Source organism: Pecten maximus, chromosome 11, assembly GCF_902652985.1.
Source record: "Pecten maximus chromosome 11, xPecMax1.1, whole genome shotgun sequence".
In the NCBI taxonomy this organism is placed as follows: Eukaryota; Metazoa; Mollusca; class Bivalvia; order Pectinida; family Pectinidae; genus Pecten; species Pecten maximus.
Genome location: NC_047025.1, coordinates 10,184,437 through 10,208,614, shown reverse-complemented (window position 1 = coordinate 10,208,614; position 24,178 = coordinate 10,184,437). Strand labels below are relative to the sequence as shown.

At 36.1% G+C, this 24,178-nt stretch overlaps 1 protein-coding gene across 2 annotated transcripts; it reads left to right on the top strand.

Annotated features, from left to right (window-relative positions):
* The first annotated feature begins 1,110 nt into the window (after positions 1 to 1,110).
* On the top strand, positions 1,111 to 23,012 carry LOC117337321 (glutathione synthetase-like). 2 transcript variants are annotated; one of them, XM_033898240.1, is made up of 13 exons: positions 1,111 to 1,342; positions 6,779 to 6,927; positions 12,471 to 12,657; positions 13,159 to 13,234; positions 14,238 to 14,425; positions 15,027 to 15,069; positions 16,473 to 16,546; positions 16,834 to 17,001; positions 17,517 to 17,586; positions 18,106 to 18,297; positions 18,803 to 18,884; positions 19,736 to 19,925; positions 20,588 to 23,012. In XM_033898240.1, exons 2-13 carry the CDS (start codon positions 6,834 to 6,836, stop codon positions 20,715 to 20,717), a joined length of 1,494 nt encoding a protein of 497 aa, XP_033754131.1. In that variant the 5' UTR covers positions 1,111 to 1,342; positions 6,779 to 6,833; the 3' UTR covers positions 20,718 to 23,012. The 2 variants fall into 2 exon arrangements, with proteins under 2 accessions (XP_033754131.1, XP_033754132.1); XM_033898241.1 differs by lacking the exon at positions 20,588 to 23,012 and having other exon boundaries at positions 18,803 to 18,916; positions 19,736 to 19,898.
* Positions 23,013 to 24,178: the final 1,166 nt, after the last annotated feature.

The window sequence follows — 24,178 nt, the reverse complement described above, 5'->3', positions numbered from 1 at the left end:
GTCGTTTGGAAGTCGACGATTTTCTGTATACGGTTATACTGGCTTTCCTGTGTTACTCTCTGTTGTACTTAAAATACTATACAACCAGGAACAATTAACTGTTTTAAAGTAATTCACATACATTGTTAACATGCATGCACTGAGTATCGAGCTTAGATGTTACCCCTTCCAAGGCCACACCAGGACTGACTCTATCAGGAACATATCAATTATAATTACTTCAACGACAGTCATGGGACGTCAGCTAATGCGATCCAGTGATGTAGGTCGGGCCACAACAACATAGGACACCTGACACCCGTGGTAACTCCGTTTAGCTGTCTGGTACAGGTACTGGTAGGGATCACCAGACTCTGGTGGTTACAGCTAGACCATGTGTTTGACACGTGGCGGTCAATTTTTCCTATTACCATACATCTATACCTTGGAATACTGGTGAAATAGACCTAGGTTATATTGCATACAGGCAACATGAAGTGGTGTCTGACAATGACGAACCCAACATTAAAAAATAATTGTATAGTGTAATCACACTGGAATGCCATTGGCATGGTACACATATGTATTTAGATACTCCACTCGATGATTTTATACTAGGGTTGAATGTTCCATATAATGCATACATTCATTAGAATATTGGGCTGTATTTTACTTAAGACAGTATCGGATGAAGGTTTGAAGATTTTAAATAGTGTTCATTATTATGTTGGTAATATTTTCGGGAATACAAAAATAAATGAAAGTGACAGAATGCTTCAGTGTGAATTTGTAAACTACCCACTGGATCACATGTACTAAGATTTTGCAGTATTGATCTGTGTGATGTTATGACCCAGGATATCATTTTGTCAAGATTCAAGAGACATATATATGTATATATACATTGCCTGAATGGTTAGCCTGTTATAAGGCCCACATCAGAAATTGAATTGATCTACTTCGCCTTGATGAATGTTCGTTCGCTGAAGCGTTTAATAAATGTAAAATATACATATAGATTAATGACATTACATCGACGTCAACCGAAACACATCACTGCACAGCCACCATCAAGCAAATTATAAACATTGGTCTTCAATCGTCTCAACAGCTTCTCTTACAGAAACCATACCAGCAACTACACACATATTCACCGGGAGCTGTGGGCATCACAGTAGGAACAGATAGATTAAATAGCAATAACACTGAGGCTTTTGTGTGGCTTTAGTGAGGCTCCCGTGCTGAATGCTTCCTTTTATATCATAGGACAGTGATGAGAAAGTGTTCAATGAAAAAGGGTAAAGGTCAAAGGAAAGTTCAAGTTAGAAAACGAAGTGAAGACGTCCTGGAGGAACAAGTGAAGGTAGGTGAATGAACCGTTATTATAGGTTGACTAACCTTACTAACTTTCTATATAGGATGTATATCTTGTCATGCTAACTGGACGGGTATTAAGGACTATTTACAGTGACATTTAACGACGACAAAGTGGTTGAAAATCCAGTGTATATTTCCTGTGTCAATATAATTAATGTTTTAAAACACAATGAGATGGACACTTTATGACTCTAGTAGCTACATAATATAATGTAGTAGTATTAATTTATATTTGTGGCGTTTAGTCGGTCTACGTTGAAGTGTTTTTAAGTTTTCATTTATTAAATGCAGCAAAATTAAATAATCGTGCTTATATATCAATTTGTATAATTTGTTGTATTATGTTTAGAAATTGTATGTGGTTCAACTTTGCGAATAGATACAGTGTACATTGTCTTATAACATTATTAAACAAATAATAAAGTAAATTCCATCGCATGCACCTTATTACCTGGGAGGGTTTGAATTCAAGGTTTAAAATCCAATTATTTTTTGGGTGGGGACAGTAAATATATCTGATGGAGTTTGAACCCGCACAGCATATATGTTTTGATAATTCTGACAGCATACCCCCAGGTATTTAATCCATGTCGTAACCAAATGAGTCAACCAGTTTAGTACTGGGGACGAGAACAAAGTTATGTGACGATTTATCTTTTTAAGATATGTTCCGTTCTTGTATGAACCATTTGACGTGAAAACTCACAACTTGAAAAGAAGGTCTTCCAATGGCATAACGGTATATAGGTATATTTATTAATATAGTTAACTCCTCCCTCCCTCCCTCCCTCCCTCCCCCGTCGTTTACACCCCCAACACCCATGCTTCGTTGAAAATAATTACTTATGATTTAAATCTTGGAGGGAAAACAATTAGCTCAAACACTTATGTACCTAGAAATTTAATGGAAACACAATCAAACCATCAAATATACTGTTAAAGAAGTAGATATAATGGTAGGTATGACTTGAATGTAATAAGATACATGAGGATATTTGTGTGTGTGGATGGTTGGGGGGGGGGGGAGTGTGGGGAGGGTGAGTGTGGGGAGGGGGAGTGTGTCCATATGTTTGAGGGTGGTTTGTGTGTTTGTTATATTTGACGTGTACAGGACTTGTGTGTGTGTAAAATGTCTTGTGATAATAAAATGTGCGACATGAAATATATATATATATAAAACGAAAAAAATAATATGTGAATAATATCATTGCAAGATCAAAGTTAAAAATACGCTAATATGACCATAAAAATAAAACAAATATATTTCCGAAGCTATAAATTAGTTAGCTTACAAATGTTTTATTCAATATACATTCAAGTATACATACATTTTTTTTTTAATTTAGGATTGGAAAACAAGCTTTAAGCTGATATTCCATATACTGTTTAGTACATAAAAGTTTATACACGCAAATCGATTATGCTTTTTGATCTAGATCTATGGCTCCGGTGTGCTTGATTGCTTTAAATAAAGTTTTTTTTTATAGATTTGTATTAGATATTTTTATTTGTTTTTTGCTTTACGCCCACTCATATAAAACTTACTAAAGCCTAGGTCACTCAGCCGTTAGATAAGGTAAATCAACCTAGACATAACCTACTTCAGGGCAATTCAACGAACCTTAACGTACTTTAACGTACTTTCGTCTGGAGTTCACCATAGTCTGACTCCCGAATAGCTTGTAAAACCCGTAGGAGGTCATGAGCGGCAATTTATCTTTTGAACATGATTGAAATATAACTACAACATATTTGAACGCACTTGAACTTAAATTAGTAAAATGCATTCACGTTCTTCGTCCTGTACCCGTCAAACGACTTAATAATATGCATGTTTTTATTGTTGACCCTAGTTTGACCTTCGATAATTTACGCTTGTGTATCTTAACTTGTAATTACTGTTCTGGGTAAGTGAAGATACACTGTTAAACACGTACGTGACATTGGCTTAAGTATTAACTTGCACCATGTACAAGTAGACCTTGAAAAAAAGAAAATAGTTGAAATATAATAGAAGTTGCTAAAGGCGGCGATATATCGCATGTTGAAGCTATATACATTGTATTTTTTTTAATTTCAAACACTTTTTTGTTCCTGATTAAATAATTCAGTTTAGGTTGACTACATGTACATATTGCCTTACTTAATACTAAATTCAAAATAAGAATTCGATGATAATTACATTATATGTTAGCTGAATAGAAATGATTTCCCATAGACGCCTCTATTATCATTAAATGTGCATGTAATTTGGTTGTCCGTGATTACAATATAACCTACACAAATATTATACTACAATTATGAGGTAGTCTTCCTTTGAGAGTTTATGGTGGTATAATCATGAATGTGCTGTCGTCAATGAAGTTTTTAAGGCGATGCATAGCATTGTAATTCAGTACACCGAGTGAAAGCATATACAAAAATGTACAATGGCTTTAAGGTCGGTTGGGTAAAACCGGAATTATTGAGATGTTTATTAGTGATCTATCTGTCTAATTGTAGTTGTATCAGAAGTGTTTGTTTGTTGTTTAGCGTTCTTGCTTAGGACAAGGTCATATTTTGTGATATGATTGGTATGTAACACTATCACTCATTGGTCCTAATGAGATCACATGACATCAATTATTTCCTTGGAAACACCTTTTGACATCACCGAGGAGTCAATATTAACTCCTGTTAAAAATAGAAATTATGTCATTTGTGCTGAGATGTATTTTTAGCAGAGGTTAATATAACATACCATATAAATCATGTAATAAAATAAAGGGCAGGTCCGTAAAACCATGGATTGCCCTCAACCAAAGTCTGTATTTGTATAATAAATTTATCTGATTTGGCGGGGACTGTATTTAGAAGTTGTCCCTGTTAAAACTATTTCGTGATGTATACATGCGCGCAACACCGCCTTGTACACATCCTTCAGTACTTAAGTGAATAATATATATTTATTATTTATAGTATTTATGTTCGCCGGGCATTTATATTCAAATTATAGTAAATGGGAATATAGCGAATATAACCAAAAATACAATATTAAGACACCGTTTACGGATAGCATTTTGTAAGAATTTGCGTTCATTTTTCATGAATATCAGCGTATAATGCATGGTAATAAAGAATATATTTCAAATAATTTGTAAAAATATATGTATACCGCATTGAAATGTCCCGTCGACACAGCGTTACGACTTTGAATGTAAACAGATCCATGACTATTCTCAACATTGCTGACTACAGTTGTGGACATTTATAGAGTCATTGATTAGTTTAGGGATCACTCTGGGCAAAATTGAATGATGTTTATGGCAAGCCAAGTGTCATTTATTCGCTGAGCAATGTTGATCTAGTATTTTACCAAATTAAATAAAATATCTTATATGTTTATAAGATATCTTATATAATATATAAGATATCCTATATAAGATATCTCATAAAAGATATAAGATTTCTTATAAACTTTTCTTTATAAGATATCTTATATAATATTTACGTTATCTTATATCTTTTTTAAGATATCTTATTAAGTTTTCTTTATGATATATCTTATAAAGTACACCACAATGTATATAATATATCTCATAAAAGATATATTTTAAACTTTTCTCTATAGAATATCTTATATAATATAAAGGATATTCTATGAAGAAAAGTGTATAAAGTATATAAGATATCTCATAACAGATATAAGATATCTTTATATAATATATAGGATATTCTATAAAGAAAAGTTAAAAATATATATTAATAAGAACGAGACTCTCGTGAGACCGGCAAAACCTAAAAGTTCGAGAATGACTACTCCCTCTGTAAGGTAACTTCCGTTTTGTTGGAAGGCACGCTGAACATACACAATCAACCCTCTGCCACGACCACGATCGGCTAGGCACGGAGCATATATGGCAATTATAAATATGTTTCAAAGCATTATATGTAGTTTCAGCTTCATCTCGGCTCCTTCATCGAGTGGCGGAAAGTTCATTATCTCAAATTTAAATCTCGTCCTTCATAAGATATCTTATAATCTAATTATATAAGATATCTTATAAAGAAAATTATATAAGATATATAATTTATTATATAGGATATCTTATAAAGTATATAAGATATCCTATAAAGTTTATAAGATATCTTATATAATTATATAAGATATCTTATATAATTATATAAGATATCTGATATCATTTTGTAACATCCTGAATCAACGTTGCTCAGTGATTAAATGACAACTTGGCTTGCCATAGATGTTACGCAAGTCTTTGCTGAAAATCTCAATTATTTCAAGAATCACTCGGGGCGAAATTGAACTCATGTATTTGCTGAAAATCTCAATGAAATGCTTTATATTATATAAACTCTCATAATCTTTCTCAAAAATACCAAAACTATTGATGCCCTCCAAGACGTCCAGTAAAGTAATAGAAACAAAAGTGAACATAACCAGCCCATTCGGATATCAATATAATGAAACATGGCAAATATTGTGTAGTTGTTAATATTCGTGGGTATATAATTTCGCTATATTCGCGGTAAATTCGCGGTAATTAAATATAGCGCGAAATACTTACCCAAGGAAAACTGTAGAATGTTTATAAGGCTTGGTGGCGCAAAATTTCATACTCTCGAACTAGGTCCGGCCGGGACAGCCGCGATTTATTAAGCGCCGTGAAATAGACCACACAAGTCAGTATATGGACAACAAAATTGTCTTATGTGATCCTTTGTTTGTTCTTTCATGTATGTACTGTCTTTATACTGTCCTTATATTACGGGACTATAAACAATAAGAACAAAGCATTTCTAGCATCGCGTTAGGTTATTAGTATTCAAGGGGCTTATCATAAAGTATTCACACGGACTTCACAGCAAAGTCGCAGATCAGACAAGCGTAACAGTGTATGGCTGTAGGTTTGAGTGTAAAATAATAATATAGATAGTGAAGCAGACATCGTGTTAAAGTACATACCTGTTTTCCTATAAATCTTAATAATATATTTAAGCTTACCTTGATAAGTTAGATTGCAATCACTAAGCAGATATGTTGCATTATGTTTTTTGTTTCGGGGAATTTTAAAATATTTGAGTTCTGTCATATTTTATTTTTAAAATGCTGAAATGTTGAATTTTCTTCATTTTAATTTTATAACCATAATACATTAAGTTGTGTTCCATTGACTAGAAACTAGTGTCTTTGATCTTGTACATGTATACATATATAATTACCATTCCTTCAGGTTACATAACATGCCTTGCACACAAAACACCAAGACTTTGTACTTTAATGTGAAATATAGGTAACACTAGAGTGCTTCAAGTATTTTTCTGGAATAGATCACAGGCGATCAAGGCTCATTATCCAAAACTTATAATTAATGATGTGTCACACTTAATATGATTTCACTTTAATGTACGTGTGTTTTCACAGAGTCGCCGACAGATGGAGGATACGAGTTGAATGCATTCCATAATAATCCGTAAACATGGCTACAGTATTAGAATTAGACGGGATTTCTCTTAATGAGAAGACGTTACAGGACATCATAACGAGAACAAAACATTATGCCTTGCTGCACGGTATGTACTACACAACTAACTCATCTCTTGAATCGTAGCCATTAGTCATGATGAAGGGAGTCAGGATATTTCAAACTGGGCCAAACAATATGTTATGATATAGTATGTGTATCTTTTGGCTTAGTGCTTATTGATAGTAATATGGCTGTTAGCAAAAATTATTAATCTTATAATCATTGTGATACAAAACATTCAATTTAAATTAATCACACTTAGTAGCCCGGATGTAATCGCGCAAACGGGTCTTTTCAGCGGGAGGAAACTAGAGTACTCGTGGAAAACCGACATGGTCGGGCAGGGCAAACCATACCTTTTAAATTTCACATGATTGCACCTGTACGAAGATGTACGTTTCCATTATCACCGACGCTGATGATGCTATTTTGGAGCCATCGGGCATATAACAAACAATACAAGAGAATGTAAAATAAACGTTCTAAGAGAATCAGATAAATCGATAATGAAATTAACTACCACGAAAACAATCAGCTATAACAATAAAATATTCATTCCATCCTTAGGTTGTGACGACAACGGTATTTTATATACATCAGTACGTGACGAGACATAATTAATGAAACAGTTATTGATATACTTGATATAAACACAATAGTGATTTGTCCTTACTATATATGTAACAAGGGTCCAATGGGCCCGAATCGCTCACCTGCAAAGCAGTGATCTTTTCATATTTGAATCCTGCAGTTATTTGAAAGCATGCTACAAGGCCAATATAATGTCTCTCGGCACTTGGCTATTCAGAAGTCATTTAGAGATTTAAGCATTCTTGACCGACGTGATCTTGAGTGTGAGTCAGGGTCATTCATTTGAACAAACTTAGTGGCCCTTCACCCCAGCATGCTACAGGCTCAATATCAACCTCCTGGGACTCTTGGTTATGGAGAAGAAGTCGTTTAAAGATTTCAGCCTTTTTGACCCCTGTGACCTTGAATGAAGGTCAAGGTAATTCATTTGAACAAACTTGGTAGCCCTTTACCCCAGCATGCTACAGACCTAATATCAACTGCCTGGGACTCTTGGTTATTGAGAAGTCGTTTAAAGATTTTAGCATTTTTGACCCCTGTGACCTTGAATGAAGCTCAAGGTCATTAATTTGAACAAACTTGGGAGAGCTTCATCCCAGCATGATACAGACCTAATATTAACCTCCTGGGACTCTTAGTTATTGAAAAGAAGTCGTTCAAAGATTTCAGCCTTTTTGACCCCTGTGACCTTGAATGAAGGTCAACTTTATTCATTTGAACAAACTTTGTAGCTCTTCACCCCAGCATGCTACAGGCCCAATATTAGGTCTCTGGGTCTTTTGGTTTGTGAGAAGAAGTTGTTTAAATGGAAAAGTTGACGCCGGACGGACGGACGGCCGGGCGACGGTATAAGCCAGCCCTTCGGGCAGGTGAGCTAAAAACCAATTGTAAATTCAGAGAGGTAAATTCGAAGGTGTAATGATTTCGTTTGGTTTTGTTTGCTTAATTACTGTTTAACGTCCTACCAGCAGCTGTGGTGATTAAGGGCGGCCTCCCCTGTGAGCGAGATGCCTGTATCTAGTGTATGTGTGTACTTTGGGAGGCTGCGGTATGTTTGTGATAGCGCGGAACTGATGTCTACTTTGCCTCAACAAAACATGCTGCAGAAGACACCTAGCATTATACTTATACTCACATTGTAGTGATCACAACAAGCGAGTCAGTCGTTCTACTCCCCACAATGCTGAGCTCTTTGCAGGAGAAGCATGTCTCGGCGAGGGGAGACATTAGGGCGAATAAAGTTGCTAGAAAGATAAGATACCTTTCTTCGCTTCTCACGATAATAGCAATGGGGAAGGCAGCGGGTACAATTCTTACGCCCTTCCTACAGGACAGAAAAGTGTGGTAAACATATCGTAGAATGACATTGAATTTCGGCGATTCTCTGATTGGTTGTCTTAGGGCGTGCCAGGCATCGGACGTTTCCTCTGATGCTCTGCGACATGAAGATGAACTTCCACAGTTCTGTCAAGGCCAAAAATAGTCATTTATCAATTTAATACCAAATATCGTATTTAAATTATCAACTTTCCAGATTTTACAAAATTGATTTTCATATAATGATCACCAAACAAGTATATTGATTCAGTTTAGAAAGTTAGCGTATTGCGCTATTACATAACGAATATACTTGAAAACTTAAATAAACTGGGCGTCAGCCGACCCCCTAATCATTCCACTCAAATTCTGTGCATAGTTCGATGAAGCGGTAACCTTGCAGTGGAATCATTGCGCTTAACTATAGTTGCACTAATAACAGTTTAGATGTAACCAAATCATATAGCAAGAGATTTTTATGCGAAACTGTATAGCTTGTATATTTTTGCTATTGACGTGGTCGCGAAAATTTGATCCGTGAACTGAGACACAGGTAAATATAATCTATCCACAAAATAAAAGAAAAATGCGGGTAAGGCTGTCGGTGCATTGTACTGGCACTGTCCAATGTTATTTCGATAACTGTAATGGTTCAGAACATAAAATATGCTCAGTATGACAGATTCTTCATTACGTGTATTTAACACAAATAACATGGTCATAAATCATTACTAAATCTAATTGATCTATACTGGTGTTCAATACTAGATATAAAACGTTGGCGAATACATTGTAAAATATTTGGAACAAGTGTCTACTAATTCACAAAAATTATATATCCTTCTAAAGCAAGACTGCGGAATTTCTTTTCGTTGTCATTCAATTCTTTCGTTTCAAATGACAATGGAAAAAGACCCTGGCTGCTGGTGTCTCCTTGGCAGACATCCTCTTATGACCCTGGCTGCTGGTGTCTTTTTAGCAGACGTCCTCATACGACCACGGCTGCTGGTGTGTCCTAAGCAGACGTCCCCTATGATCCTAATAGCTGTAGTCGCCTTAGCAGACGTCCTCGTAAGACACCCGCCGCTGGTGTGGTCTCCTTATCAGACGTCCTCATATGACCCTGGCCGCTGTTGTCTCCTTAGCCGACGTCCTCATATGACCCTGGCGGCTGGTTTCCACTTCGCATATGTCCTCAAATGACCCATGCTGCTGGTGTCTTCTTAGCAGAGGTCCTCATATGACCCTGGCTGTTTGTGTTTCCTTATCAGACGTCATTATATGACCCTCGCCGCTGTTGTCTCCTTAGCCGACGTCCTCATATGACCCTGGCTGCTGGTGTCTTCTTAGCAGACATCCTCATATGATCCTGGCTGCTGGTGTCGCTTTTGCAGATGTCCTCATATGATCCTTGCTGCTAGTGTCTCCTCATCAGACATCATTATATGACTCTGGCAACCGCTGTTGTCTCCTTAGCAGACGTCATTATATGACCCTGCCGCTGTTGTCTCCTTAGCCGACGTCCTCATATGACTCTGGATGTTGGCGTCCCCTTGGCAGATGTCCTCAAATGACCCTTGCTGCTGGTGTCTTATTAGCAGATGTCCTCATATGACCCTGGCCGCTGATGTCTAAGACGTAATTATATGACCCTGGCCGCTGTTGTCTCCTTAGCAGACATCCTCATATGACCCTGACTGCAGGTGTCTTCTTAGCAGACGCCCTCATACGACCCTGGCGGCTGGTGTCTCCTTGGCATATGTCCTCAAATGACCCTTGCTGCAGGTGTCTTCTTGGCAGACGCCCCCTTATGACCTTGGTCGCTGTTCTCTCCTGATCAGACGTACGTTGTAATTATGACCCTGGCTGCAGGTGTCTCCTTGGCATATGTCTTCAAATGACCATTGCTGCTTGTGTCTCCTTATCAGACGTCATTATATGACCCTTGCCGCTGTTGTCTCCTTAGCCGACGTCCTCATATGACCCTGGATGTTGGTGTCCCCTTGGCAGATGTCCTCAAATGACCCTTGCTACTGGTGTCTTCTTAGCAGACGCCCTCATATGACCCTGGCTACTGGTGCCTCAGACGTAATTATATGACTCTGGATGTTGGTGTCCCCTTAGCAGATGTCCTCAAATGACCCTTACTACTGTTGTCTCCTTAGCAGACGTCCTCATATGACCCTGGCTGCAGGTGTCTTCTTAGCAGACGCCCTCATATGACCCTGGCTGCAGGTGTCTTCTTAGCAGCAGACGCCCTCATATGACCCTGGCGGCTGGTGTCCCCTTGGCATATGTCCTCAAATGACACTTGCTGCTGGTGTCTTCTTAGCAGCTGTCCTCATATGACCCCGGCTGCATGTGTCTTCTTAGCAGACGCCCTCATATGACCCTGGCTGCTGGTGTCTTCTTAGCAGACGCCCTCAAATGACCCTTGCTGCTGGTGTCTCCTTAGCAGACGCCCTCATATGACCCTGGCGGCTGGTGTCCCCTTGGCCTATGTCCTCAAATGACACTTGCTGCTGGTGTCTTCTTAGCAGCTGTCCTCATATGACCCCGGCTGCATGTGTCTTCTTAGCAGACGCCCTCATATGACCCTGGCTGCTGGTGTCTTCTTAGCAGATGCCCTCATATGACCCTCGCCGCTGGTATCTCTTTTGCCGACGGCCTCATACATTGTATGACCCTGGATATGGTGTCCCCTATGCAGATGTCCTCAAATGATCCTTATCAGACGTACATTGTAATTATATGACCCTGGCTGCAGGTGTCTTCTTATCAGACATCCTCATATGACCCTGGCGGCTGGTGTCCCCTTTGCATATCTCCTCAAGTGACCCTTGCCGCTGGTGTCTTCTTAGCAGACGCCCCATATGACCCTGGTCGCTGTTGTCTCCTTATCAGGCGTACATTGTAATTATATGACCCTGGCTGCAGGTGTCCTCTTCGCAAACGCCCTCATATGACCCTGGCGGCTGGTGTCCCCTTGGCATATGTCCTCAAATGACCCTTGCTGCTGGTGTCTTCTTAGCAGACGTCCTCATTTGATCCTCGCCGCTGGTGTCTCCCTATCAGACGTCATTATATGACCCTGGCCGCTGTTGTCTCTTTAGCAGACGTCCTCATATGACCCTGGATGTTGGTGTCCTCTTGGCAGATGTCCTCATATGACCCTGGCCGCTGCAAGGACGTGAAACCTTAACCAAAAGCTCACATAACTTCATCGAGGCATCATGTTGATGAACGAACACCGATTACTAAGCTAAACAAATATAAAAAAAATTGTTTACTTTACCTGGTCATATTCATAGGGATATATTCACTCAAATGTCCTTTATATATACATACACTTATAAAGTTTAACTTAAAGCAAACAGCTATTGACGCTGTAATAGTGCAGAAAAGATATACACAAGTGATATCAACTGCTCCCACTAATTATCCACCCGTTCGCGCATGTGCTACGTAGCTTTTAAGAATTACATGTAAGAATTTGTGCCATATTTAAATATTGTCAGCAATTTCTCTCAAATACCTTATTCCTATGAGATACATATAATGATACGAAATATGCTGTAGATTGTCAGATTTTTAGATGGTTTTCAACATCTGCTGCAAATATCAAGACTAAGAGGAATCTTTAAAATGACACATTGATTATATCCTTGATTTTTCCAACAGGTGTACTTATTCGCTCAACGGAATCGCCCGGAGATTCAGAGAGAGTCCATTATGCTCCGATTGCTCTTTTTCCGTCTTTGGTTCCCCGTGATGCTCTTGCTAAGGCCACGGCGACGCAGCTACATTTTAATAAGATGATGCATATGGTTTCATACGACCTAGAATTTCTACAAAAATGTCTTTGCAAGTGAGTTGTTTTAGACAGTGTCTATAATTCACTCGCTGATAATATGAACATGTTCAGAATATCATTAAAGCACTGCCATTTTTCTTATTGATGTAATTCATCTAATTTAATGTCTTTTTTCATTTTTTAATTTTGCTTTGATGGCTGTATATAACACGTAAACTTTTATAATCGCCGATCATATCATTTAGCCTTACGAATGCTATAACGAAGTTGTATAGAGTATTATAATTTAACATGCTAAAGGTAATAAATACTTTCAAATTATAACCGGTATGTTTAAAATTTATCTTTGAAGTTGGTATAGAACCATTTCGATAAAGCTCACATTCGTAAAACTAATTATTTGATTAAAATCATGAATTAATTTAACAAATGTATTGCTTTCGGCACATAAATGTACATTTACAAACAAGTTGCAACCGACAACGTAAATAATAAAAATGATTTCTTTTCATACTTACATGTACAAATTTAATGTTTTTTTCGTTCATGTTTTAGTTTAATCAAAGTCGATGACTTTAATAAGAGCTTATGGGACATCGTACAAGTAGTGAATGAGGAAGGTATTACGCAGGTAAGGAAAAATAGTTTTATACAAATCTACATATCATCACATTTATTTACTCCCTTTTTAAATGTGACATTTTCCCCTTTTTTATGATATTTTTCAATTATGAAATTGTTACTTTTTTCTGATATTGATCGCTAGTGAAAAATATCATTTTTTCTGATTCGACCAATCAAACGACTCCTTACAAACAGCAATGGAGAAAATTGAAAGCTGATATATTTTGCTATAAAATTGTAATAATTAGAATATCTTAGTTTCTTCAGTAAGACCCAATATAGTTCACTTGTGTTGATATCAAAATATTAGCCCCACTCGTGAAATATATTTAGTATTGCTGAAGACAGTGTTATATATTCTCTATATATTGTGTCCTTGTTTTCGTAACGCAAATGTATTGTAAAGCTTTAAATCCAGTGAGAAACCTACAATATTATAATCAAGGTGAAATTCATCCGATACAAAGTCTTCTGTTTCTTTCCCGTCTTCATGGTTCCATTTGGAACATCGCGAAGGCCAGGTAACGTCCGTTTTGAAAGCATTTATGTTCATTGACAAAACAATGCATGGACAAGTGAAGATATTGTTGTTTTTAATATGGATACTACAATGTAGTGTTAGCAACTATGCAAAGTAGTTATTATCATTAATCGACGCAGGTCGAAAATATTCAATTCTATACAACTCAGATTTTCACATTTATGAACAAACATTACATAACTACAAAAACAATTACATTTTAATTAATTTATTGCCCATACTTCCATTAATGCGTGCATCACAAGAAGCCCCAAAATACAACAATAATCCCAAATAACTACCATATTAAAACAAGTATATATTGAAGGCACCAACAGAACATGAAACGCACAAGGTTGACCTGATAAAGGTCAACCAATGAAAAGTAAAATTACTTCACACAAAAAAGTTCCGGATTTTTTCCGTGATTACAGTCACAATATAAAGAATGTATACGGATGCCTATAGTTGTATTTGGTTTTATTCCCAGCCTATTCATCTTGGAATGTTCCGTAATGACTACATGATGAATATGAAAAACGTGACCTCTGTTGACCCCAGTGTTGACCATGCGCATTCAGACTCAATACTGGATGGTTTACAAATGAAGCAGGTTGAATTCAACACAATAGCTTCCGGTTCTGCCGGTCTCATTTCAAACGTGGATAAAGTCCAAAGGTACGTGACACTATTTTGATGTTTAACACGGTTTTTGTCACAGGTTTGGTGTTATATCTGAATCGTACATGAATTAACTGCCATTGTAAACTTAATTACAGTAGTTAGTAATTGGAACTCTTATTGGCTGATAATTGGACGTTTAACAAAATAGTCCAGCTCATAACTTAATTTAAATCGCAGTCATTAAAATAAGGCCACCACTGAATGTGTGCGTTGAAGATATAGTTTTCTTACCATATTTCGTACTTCACACTATTGTTTCAAATTATGGGGCTAATGGATCTTTTTTATATAGTTTTCATATGCTTCATATGTACAACAACATGCCAATGGGGTTATCTATGAAATTGATAATATAACAAATTCCAAGAAATATTAGTTTTAATTTTAAAATATTTGTTTACCGTTCTCTCTGCAATAACACTTGCTAATCAAGAGAAGTGACAAAGGGTCTTTATTTTTTTCAAATTCAAACTTCATTCCAAGCAAAGGTAGTCAGATATAAATGACACAAGAGTTTAAATCAGGACAAATCTCGCAACTTTCTCCACTATTTCAAATGTATCTAATCATTCTGTGCGTTTTTGGATGTTCTTAGATTTTCTCTGACACTGGCTGGGAAACAGTTTAATGATTTGCAGGTAGGTTCTGTTTGTGTTCTCCAATGACCCACTCTCGGGTGGCAACAACAATCACCATCAGGCTGTTCACAACCTATCAACCTGAACAGTCAACATTATACAAAAATTGTATCATGTTGGAAAAAAACGTTTGAACTTCTTCCGTTCCGACCAGTACGTTGTCCTTAACTGACTTGCAAACTCATCAGCTGCATGTACATTTCATGCCACTACATGTGTGCCACCTATCGAGTAAATCATCAGTCTTGTGGTGTTGTACGGATATATTGATGTTAAAATTTCACCATAATGTAGTATTCAGGTCAAATTAAAAACATACTTATTAAAACATTGGATACCCGTGAAATTTTGATATTAGCAAAAACGATATGGAATGTGTTGATGCCTGAACGAGTGCTGAAGCATACACATTACCAACTCTGATATTACAATCTACCAAATCCTGTTAGATGTTATATCATCAAATTATGTCTAATTTTACAATTTACCATCAAATCATGTTTGAAATATGGTAAAATGTACTAGAAATGAAAATATAAAACGAAGAGAAATGTTAGAACTCCTGTTTAGCTGCTTTTACTACGACCGCGACGTTGTTACAATGCTCGTTGAATCCAAGAATGTTCTCAGATGAACACCAAAGCGATTTTAAAGTACAAAAAATTCCCTTCCCATTTGCAAAGCGTTAACATGTTACCATGCGCAGTCACTGTCTCCAGATAAATTTGACCTCAAAAACTATTAACTTGAAATTGACCTGAATTTTTTATGTTAAATTCGTGTCAATTTCATGTCGAATTCAGGTCAATTTAGTTAAATTCTTGACATTGATTGTCTATTCTGTTCGTTTTCTGGTCTATTTGACCTGAAATTATTGATTTGAAATTGATTGAGTTTGACCTGAATCGACATGAAGACATTTTGCCTGTGTACATCCAAAGATTTTACAAAATGTCCATATCATTGCGAGGGTTTAATGGAATCGGCACACGAATCAGGAAGGGAGGTATAATTAATTCAATTAAACAGGGTCTGATAATAGTTCTTGTCTATTTATACCATTTTCAACCCATTTGTAAATATATATGATTTACAATAACATGTTGACGTGTAAGTTATTACCAGAAAGAGGCGTGAGTCTGTGAGGATGAATGGTAAATAGGTATATTTAACTACTTCGTAACCTCTAAGCAATTGTAAGTGAAGCCAAATATATGCAAATGTTATCTAAGTCCGCAAAAAACACTACCAAAGCAATGGGCTTATTGAATGTTGGTTTTTGTACTAGCATAAGCAGTTGAAGTCTTTCCTGTAATTATTCACAACCAGAACTATAAAATATTCCACATACCTTCGATGACCGAAGCCGTTTTTTACCGGTATATTGTCCTTATGTATTTTAGATACCCCCAAACAATCCTGCTCATGGAATGGCACGGGGATTGGTTGAAGCATGGAAGGCGTACGGAAACAAAAGGTGACAATAAATTAAGAAACAAATTCCGTACACTTTTTTTATTAATTTATATTAGATAGCATTCAAAATGCATTTCAAATTAATTTCATATTCATTCAAATTGAAAATATCAAAGCAACAAATCAATAAGAGTACTTTTCCTGATTTAAGTATAAATGTTTTAGTACAACTTTCTCATTATTCATTACAAATATTTTAATTCAGAGGAAGCATAAAGGGAAATAGAAATGTCATAATCATATAATTCCATGCAAGTGTATTATTAATCTGTGATATTTGTGTTTCAGTGCATGCGTGTTGTTTGTAGTATTAGAGCCGGAACTGAACACGCTTGATCAGCGACGGTTAGATTTGGAAATATTTATATGTGACAGAAGTGTCCCGTTGAAATATGTCACCTTTAAAGATATGACAAATCGAGGAAGTATCCGGATCAAGGATAAGGCACTGATCATGTGAGTAAAGATAACGAAAACAAGATTTTATTTAAAACAAGATAGAACGAGGGCAAATGTACAATACAGATTTACCCGGAAAGTCTTAACACAGTACAAGGAGAAAGAAATGTGATGTTTAGAGTTTTGCTATATCGATATAATTTAATATTGGCTATAACAAGCATTTTAATTGCAAGGCTTAACATTCGTGTCATCCGCCAATGACGTAAACATTATGTTCCCGTTTGTAACGCCACTTTTAATTGGCTGATACGGCGGGGTAATAATTCAAAAAAGGGAAAAGCTAATAACAAAAGAAGATTTTCACAGAAATTGTGTACAGTATTAAATTATAAGGATCAACTTGCCATAGCCCCAAAAAAACATCATAATCGCGGTTTATTACAATGGCTTCATAACATAAAGAAATATAAATGTATCCTTACCAAATCCTCCATGTTAATAGAGGTAAAATTCATTAGTAGCACATGTATGTCACCCATGTGTCTTATTTGTGTTTCCTGGTGTTCCAGAGATGGCTATGAAGTTGCTGTTGTGTATTACCGAACGGGGTATTCTCCGAAGCACTACAGATCTGAAAGGGTTCGTAGAAGTGATTTTGGCGCTACGCCAAAAAAGGGGTGAATTAGTAATTTTGTATATGACCACAACGTATTAAAGCAAAGTAAACACATGGGTATTAACATTAATGCTTATTATGATATAATAGATAAATACGGAATTCAAAAATCAACAAAAAGAGATCAAATTATCAACTACAATCAATATCAATTTTCACGGACACCCTTGAGAAACTACAAGGAAAGCAAGACCAAGGGTTCGGTAAGGATCAACGTCTTGTACTTTATCTATTGCAGATAAGTTCACATAAACAAAATAATAAATATTGCGGTGATAATGGATTCACAAGATATATCCACAAGAACTGAGCACGTCTGACTTGTCATTACACAAGGGAATAGAAAAGTTTATGTCAACATTAACACTTTTCAATGAAGTAATTTTAAATTGTCTCTGGTGCAGTTCGTCAGTTTGATAAAACAAACCGCAAGCTGCTTTTTAAATGTAAAAAAAAACTTTTTTCTTTATCTCCATGATCAGGATTGGGATACTCGGTTGATGATCGAGCGGTCAAAAGCAATCAAGTGCCCGAGCGTCCAATGTCAGTTAGCAGGGACAAAGAAGGTCCAACAGGAGCTTTGTCGTCCTGGAGCCGTGGAGAGGTTTATTAAGGACCCTGAGTTGGCACGAGACATCAGAGAAACATTCGTCAATCAGTTCAGTCTAGATATGGTAAAAGGTCATTTTGTCTATATATGGTAAAATGCTATTTTGTCAATAATACATGGTAAAAGGTCATTTTGTCTATATATGGTAAAATGCTATTTTGTCTAGACATGGTAAAATATTATTTTGTCTAGATATGGTAAAATGCTATTTTGCCTCGCTCGCTTAAACGCATTGGATCTACGACATTTTCTTTAAAAAAAAAGACGTCGTTTTTTATTTACATTACTTTATAATGTGTAATGCGAAAAAATGTGAAATTTTTCTTTTATAATTATTTTACGCCTGAATTGCGTTTGTGTATGTTAAAATCGGTAGGTAGTTATTATCGGTACGATATCAGAGAGTCACTTTGTGCAAGGGAATTGGGCATAAAAAGCGGACGGGGTTCCATTGTTGATATGTTCCGTTCGCTACACGAGTTCAATAAATTTCTGTCTTTGTTGAAAATATCATCAAAATACAAAATCTCATCTCGCCTAACAAATGTTTACACGTGTTATTGTAATAGGGCGAGGATGGAGATGAGGCTATGGAGATTGTTTTTGCCAATCCTCAGAGCTACGTCCTGAAATCTAGCAGAGAGGGTGGAGGTAGGTCAAGGTCACGTGGATCTTGTTCACTGGTAAATTTAAAAGAACTGATTAATTATATGTTTATATATAGTATACAGTTGTTTGATCGCATACCGTAACAGGGTGTGTAAACGATAGAATGTCATAGAATGTTCCATCCATCCATCCATTGTCATTTGGATTTCTTAACAAAATTTATATATCATATATTTAATTTGTCATGAAGTTATAACGACAATACAGACAAGTATATTGTCGAATTTTCGAGGCAATCCGTCTCCTTATCAAGACACAAGTAAATTACAAACGATCACAAATCGTATAGAACATTTGTTTAAAACATTGGTGTCTGTGCTAGATTATTGCACAGACACCCATGATATACTTGTTTTATTACATAATCACTAAGCCAAGCTTAGAGTCACTCAAATCTCGACTTTCCCTTAAGCGTTAAAGTCGCCATGACTGTCGTCTGCCAGTGTTGAAATATGACTAAATTACGAAACGTCACACGGTGTTCAATAGTCCACACGTGACCGTGTAATATTCATTTTATCTATGCAATAGTTCAAAATATAGCTTATACGTATACTTCAGGAAAATTAAACGCAGAATGTAATATATATAAAACATAGAAACACGAATGACAACGGAGGACAACTTTATGACTCGTCCCTGACCGGGAACGGAGCTCCTACGGCACCAACTCGTCTACCCAGGAATACCCGCAGCTTATACCACTGTACCACATCCTCGTTCTATATACATAAACGTAATTATATATCGTGTAACTTAGTAATTTAGCATGTAACACCAATACAAGATACAAAGGAGCCAGTTGATATAAGATGTTTTTAACTTATATGCAGGTAACAATACCTACGGTGCTGATATCAAGTCTTTACTGACTAAAATCAGGGACTCTGAGGAACGGGCGAGATATATTTTGATGGAGCGTATCTTTCCTTGGCCACAGTCTACTTATTTTCTTAAATCCGGAGCTGACGTCCGTCTCCAAAATGTCGTCACTGAAATTGGTATCTTTGGTGTTTATATGGGGTAGGTGGATTATTTATTGTCGTGGATTATACCAATCCAACGAAGGTTTAAGCAGGAAATATGATCTCCTTTAGTCCATCTGTCTTTATACCAACGTATGTACTCATTCAGTACCCTGTGTACTTATGCGCCTGCATTTTTATTTCCCTTTAAATTTAATTCTTTTAAGTTATGGCCATTATAATATACTGCGTAATATGAAATATTCGCGTGCACTTTCATTCGTTGATTTGAACTTTGTGGTTAACTAAGTAACAATATTATAACAATTATTCAAACAATAATATTCGCTGTATTTATATTCGTGGTTCCATTGCAACCACGAAAACCACGAAAATGTAACACCACGAACGTTTCATGTTATGCAGTATCTTGTCCGGAGAAACGCCTTATAATCTCTCAGCTATCTTTATGAATTGTTGTGTACATTTGATCAGTACTTAAGGAAATGTTTACATGATTGATTAATTCTTTAATCATTTATTTTCATAGTTTTCATATAATTTATATTTTTAACAAATCTTTGATATACAGATTCCATCCATTATTAAATGTGTGTGCATATCATCCATTGATACGTCATCAATTTGTGTGTGCTTTAAATATCAATGTGTGCTACAGTTATAAATACTGTTTTACCTCCTGAAATGTATGGGTTATAGAACTGAAGACACAGAGATGTACAACAGCGTCCCAGGACACGTGTTACGGACGAAGACTGTGGACTCGGACGAGGGTGGACTGATGGTTGGGTTGTCGTATTTGGACTCGCCATTCCTTATAGACTTGTGAAAGTCATATATTAATTTATGCGGATGAACTTTATAAAAATAGACACTCGAAGCCGATAAATGCTTAAAGATGGAATTAATCTACAAGGTGTAACGTCCATTTGTCAGTTATGACAATGTTCAAACAAAGCCATTGGAATACATAGATTTATGGTGCTTTTCAGTGTATGCTTGCCTGTTAGAACATTAGTAATCCTAATAGATTATATTTACATGTGTTCACGTACACATATCAATTGTATTATTCATTTGTTTTCTAAGTAGCAAATGTATATATACATACATACATGTATATATAAATCTGGTTATGATAGAAATTCAAATAGCAACAGGATCTTTGTCCAAATACATATATGTAATCACATTTGTATATATATAACATTTGTAAATTATTAATTGCAATATGATGAAAGACAAAACCATTCCTCTTAAGATAAACCTGCTATTTCTTTCCTTATTTGACAAAGAGACTGTATCGTTTGCTAAAAGGATATTAAGGAAAGTGAAATTGACAGAGTGTATACTCTCCTCATAAATCACGATCCTGTGAAAATCCACTTTTAATGAGGGACTTTTTTCTCGTAGACATTATTAGGCCGCTGTATCAGCCAGTGAAAAGCGGGGTTACAAACTGTGACGTCATTTTTAACGTTATTGGTTGATAACACCATCTTTTAAGCAAATGAAAATACTTGTTACAAGATTAAATTATACGCTAAACCCCAAACGCGCAACTAACAATTGGTTTGGTTTAGTTTTATTTGTTTAACGTCCCGTGTTTGCGATAGCCAGAGAAGCAGGAGACAACAATATGCTGTTCTTGCCCACACTTTGTTTACTAATCTCCCAACATAAAGAGTTCCAAATCGAACACATCAATAGCTAAAATTTGTAACTTGTATGTATTTCCATTACGCTATTTATCATTACTACGGGTAACGCATGTGGATAGTGGTAAGTATGAATTTATATTACTGTAGCTGTTTTGAGGACGTATCATCCATCTCCTTTGAAGGCAGTTCATATCAAAAACGAGGTAAAATGTAAACTTTATTTAATTTATAGAAATTGTGAAACAAATTGTATCAACTTTTATAAATCACGCTTGTTGGCCGGATGAAAGCGCGCCTCGACGGGTCTAATGAGCGAGGTAACCGGAATATCCTAGGAGAACCCGCGTGGTCGAGTAGGTGCCCAAACCTATTAACTTCCGATCGGGGAATCGAACCCCGGACAGCTAGGTGAAAGGCAAGTGTGTAAATACTGTGCCACCCGTCCACCCTATCACTCGACCGCGAAATAAATTAATGCGTTAGAATTTAACGTATTCAACATAACATTTTAACGAGTTAAAACGCGTTAAAAATAGTTTTAATCAAAGTGTTTAATACTAACGAGATAAATGTTAACGTGTTGAATAATAATAATAATAAAATGTTAACGTGATAAATAACTGCATAAGTTTAATGCGCTAAAAGTCGTCGATATTTCAACGCATTAAAATTACTCCATTAACGGACCAATCCAATGTGTTGTTGCATTCCGCTTAGTATTCAGCTAGAATTTTAAAGTCTATATTTAACGCGTTAAATGACTTTAATGCATAGACTATCAACGTTTTGAACTTATTTCGTTTTTTGACATGACCGGCCTTTCATACTCTCCCTCCCTCCCTAATAAATCCATGAAGTGCTGTATACAGATGCATAAAAATTATTATTGGAGAAAGTCATGTATGTTTAAACTTTCTATATGTTTACAACACCAGGGAACTGTGTCAACTTGGTATTTTTTCAGCTGACAAAGTGAAAATATGCTGTAATCCCTAGTTCGCCACTCTCGAAAGTATGCAAATTCTATTGTGTTTTGAGATGTGTATTGTACTATCGTATGCTCTGTAATGTTCGTGTACTGATTGGCCATAATGACAATAAACAAACTGAACTGTATCAAACGGTATCGTCTGAAAACATGATACCCAGCATACGGTAGATATTCACTGGTGCTTTTACTACAGCAACGCACAATACGTTTTATATGAAAAAATACACTATTTTATAGTATGTTTATAAAGGTTGTATCAAAACAAAGTTTGACATTTCACCACCATCTATTTTTTGTAAGAGAACCTGAGTTTTACACTTTAATTTTTTTCTAAATGCCTAATTACCTCCCGTGTGATCAGTGTGGTAGCAACCAGCTACTACTACATAGAGACACCACACAATCCCGGTAATATAGTACGTTGTGCCGTTATTGTTTTACATATAATTGAAAATAAAATTTAAACAATGAAGCATCTGTGTACACATTTTTCACTGTTCATAAAGTAAATCTTAAACTCAGATACTGCTGTCTAGTTTGCATTTTGACATATTAAAAGAAGGTCAACGAAGAAACGACCTCTCTTCAATGTCTCGTGTCGCCTTAATGAACGGTCTGATTTCAGAAGAATAAAAAATATCCTGAGATCTATCTTAAAAAAGAATTTTGTTGCATTTTCAAAGCCTCTTACTACATGGCAAAGTGTACATTAGATACCTAAATTTACTACATCATTTAACTGGGAAATTCTAAGCCTGTTATAATGAAATGAATCTTCTTGTTTTGATGATACTTTTTATTAAAGTTATACGTGCATCACACATACATATAGCATACATAGGTATACATCTGTACATGTATCGGTTCAGGCCTGTCCCGGGCGAAAGCCCAGTCCAGGACTTGGTGTCCCTGAAAACCGACTGTATAATATGGTAACATCTGATCTTTTATAGTCCTAAGTACTAGGTATGAGTATATATGATTGATTGGTACATGATAAAACGGAAGACGGCTGTCATATAGCCTAAGACAATATTAGATAACCATGTACAACATGTACCATTAATCTCAGATCAACTACGTCAACAGGTAAACAGGATTGGTGCCAAAGGGCAAATGTGTTATATAGAAATACAGATCTAGGAATAAAATCTTATATATATTTTTAACTAAATTTTAAAATAATTTATTATATTTCACTGTAACTAATCATAGGACCTTGATAGTAGAAATCATACCAATAACTAGATTATTCCATAATCTGCAAGGTTGAATGTTTGTTTTTCTGTCACCAGGGAGAAAAAGATGCCATTTCCGAAACGTGGAAATTTTATAGATTTTACATTTCATGAAACAAGCATTTGATTTTGTTCTAATACGCATTTGAAGATAATACCTCAACACGTTTTGGATAGAATGCTCCTTAATCCGAGATGTTGGTGTTTGATAGCTTCTACTTGTGCAAGGGGAAGCAACTCTCATTGCCGTATGAGTTTGTTTCATCTGCCACACAACATATTATCATTATGCACTGCGTTACAAACCCCCGACGGCAGTCCGCAAGGGGTCATATTGAGTTGGCTTCAATGATTACTATACATCATTCTATTAGCCAATCAGGAAGCATCGCCTATACGT

What these genes read in the sequence shown, in the direction of transcription:
- LOC117337321 (XM_033898240.1), top strand. Translation starts at nt 6,834, where the DNA reads ATGGCTACAGTATTAGAATTAGACGGGATTTCTCTTAATGAGAAGACG. An exon ending in AAGGATAAGGCACTGATCAT is followed by an intron (nt 17,002 to 17,516) that starts GTGAGTAAAGAT and finishes CTGGTGTTCCAG; the next exon opens with AGATGGCTATGAAGTTGCTG. An exon ending in ATCTTTGGTGTTTATATGGG is followed by an intron (nt 19,926 to 20,587) that starts GTAGGTGGATTA and finishes TATGGGTTATAG; the next exon opens with AACTGAAGACACAGAGATGT.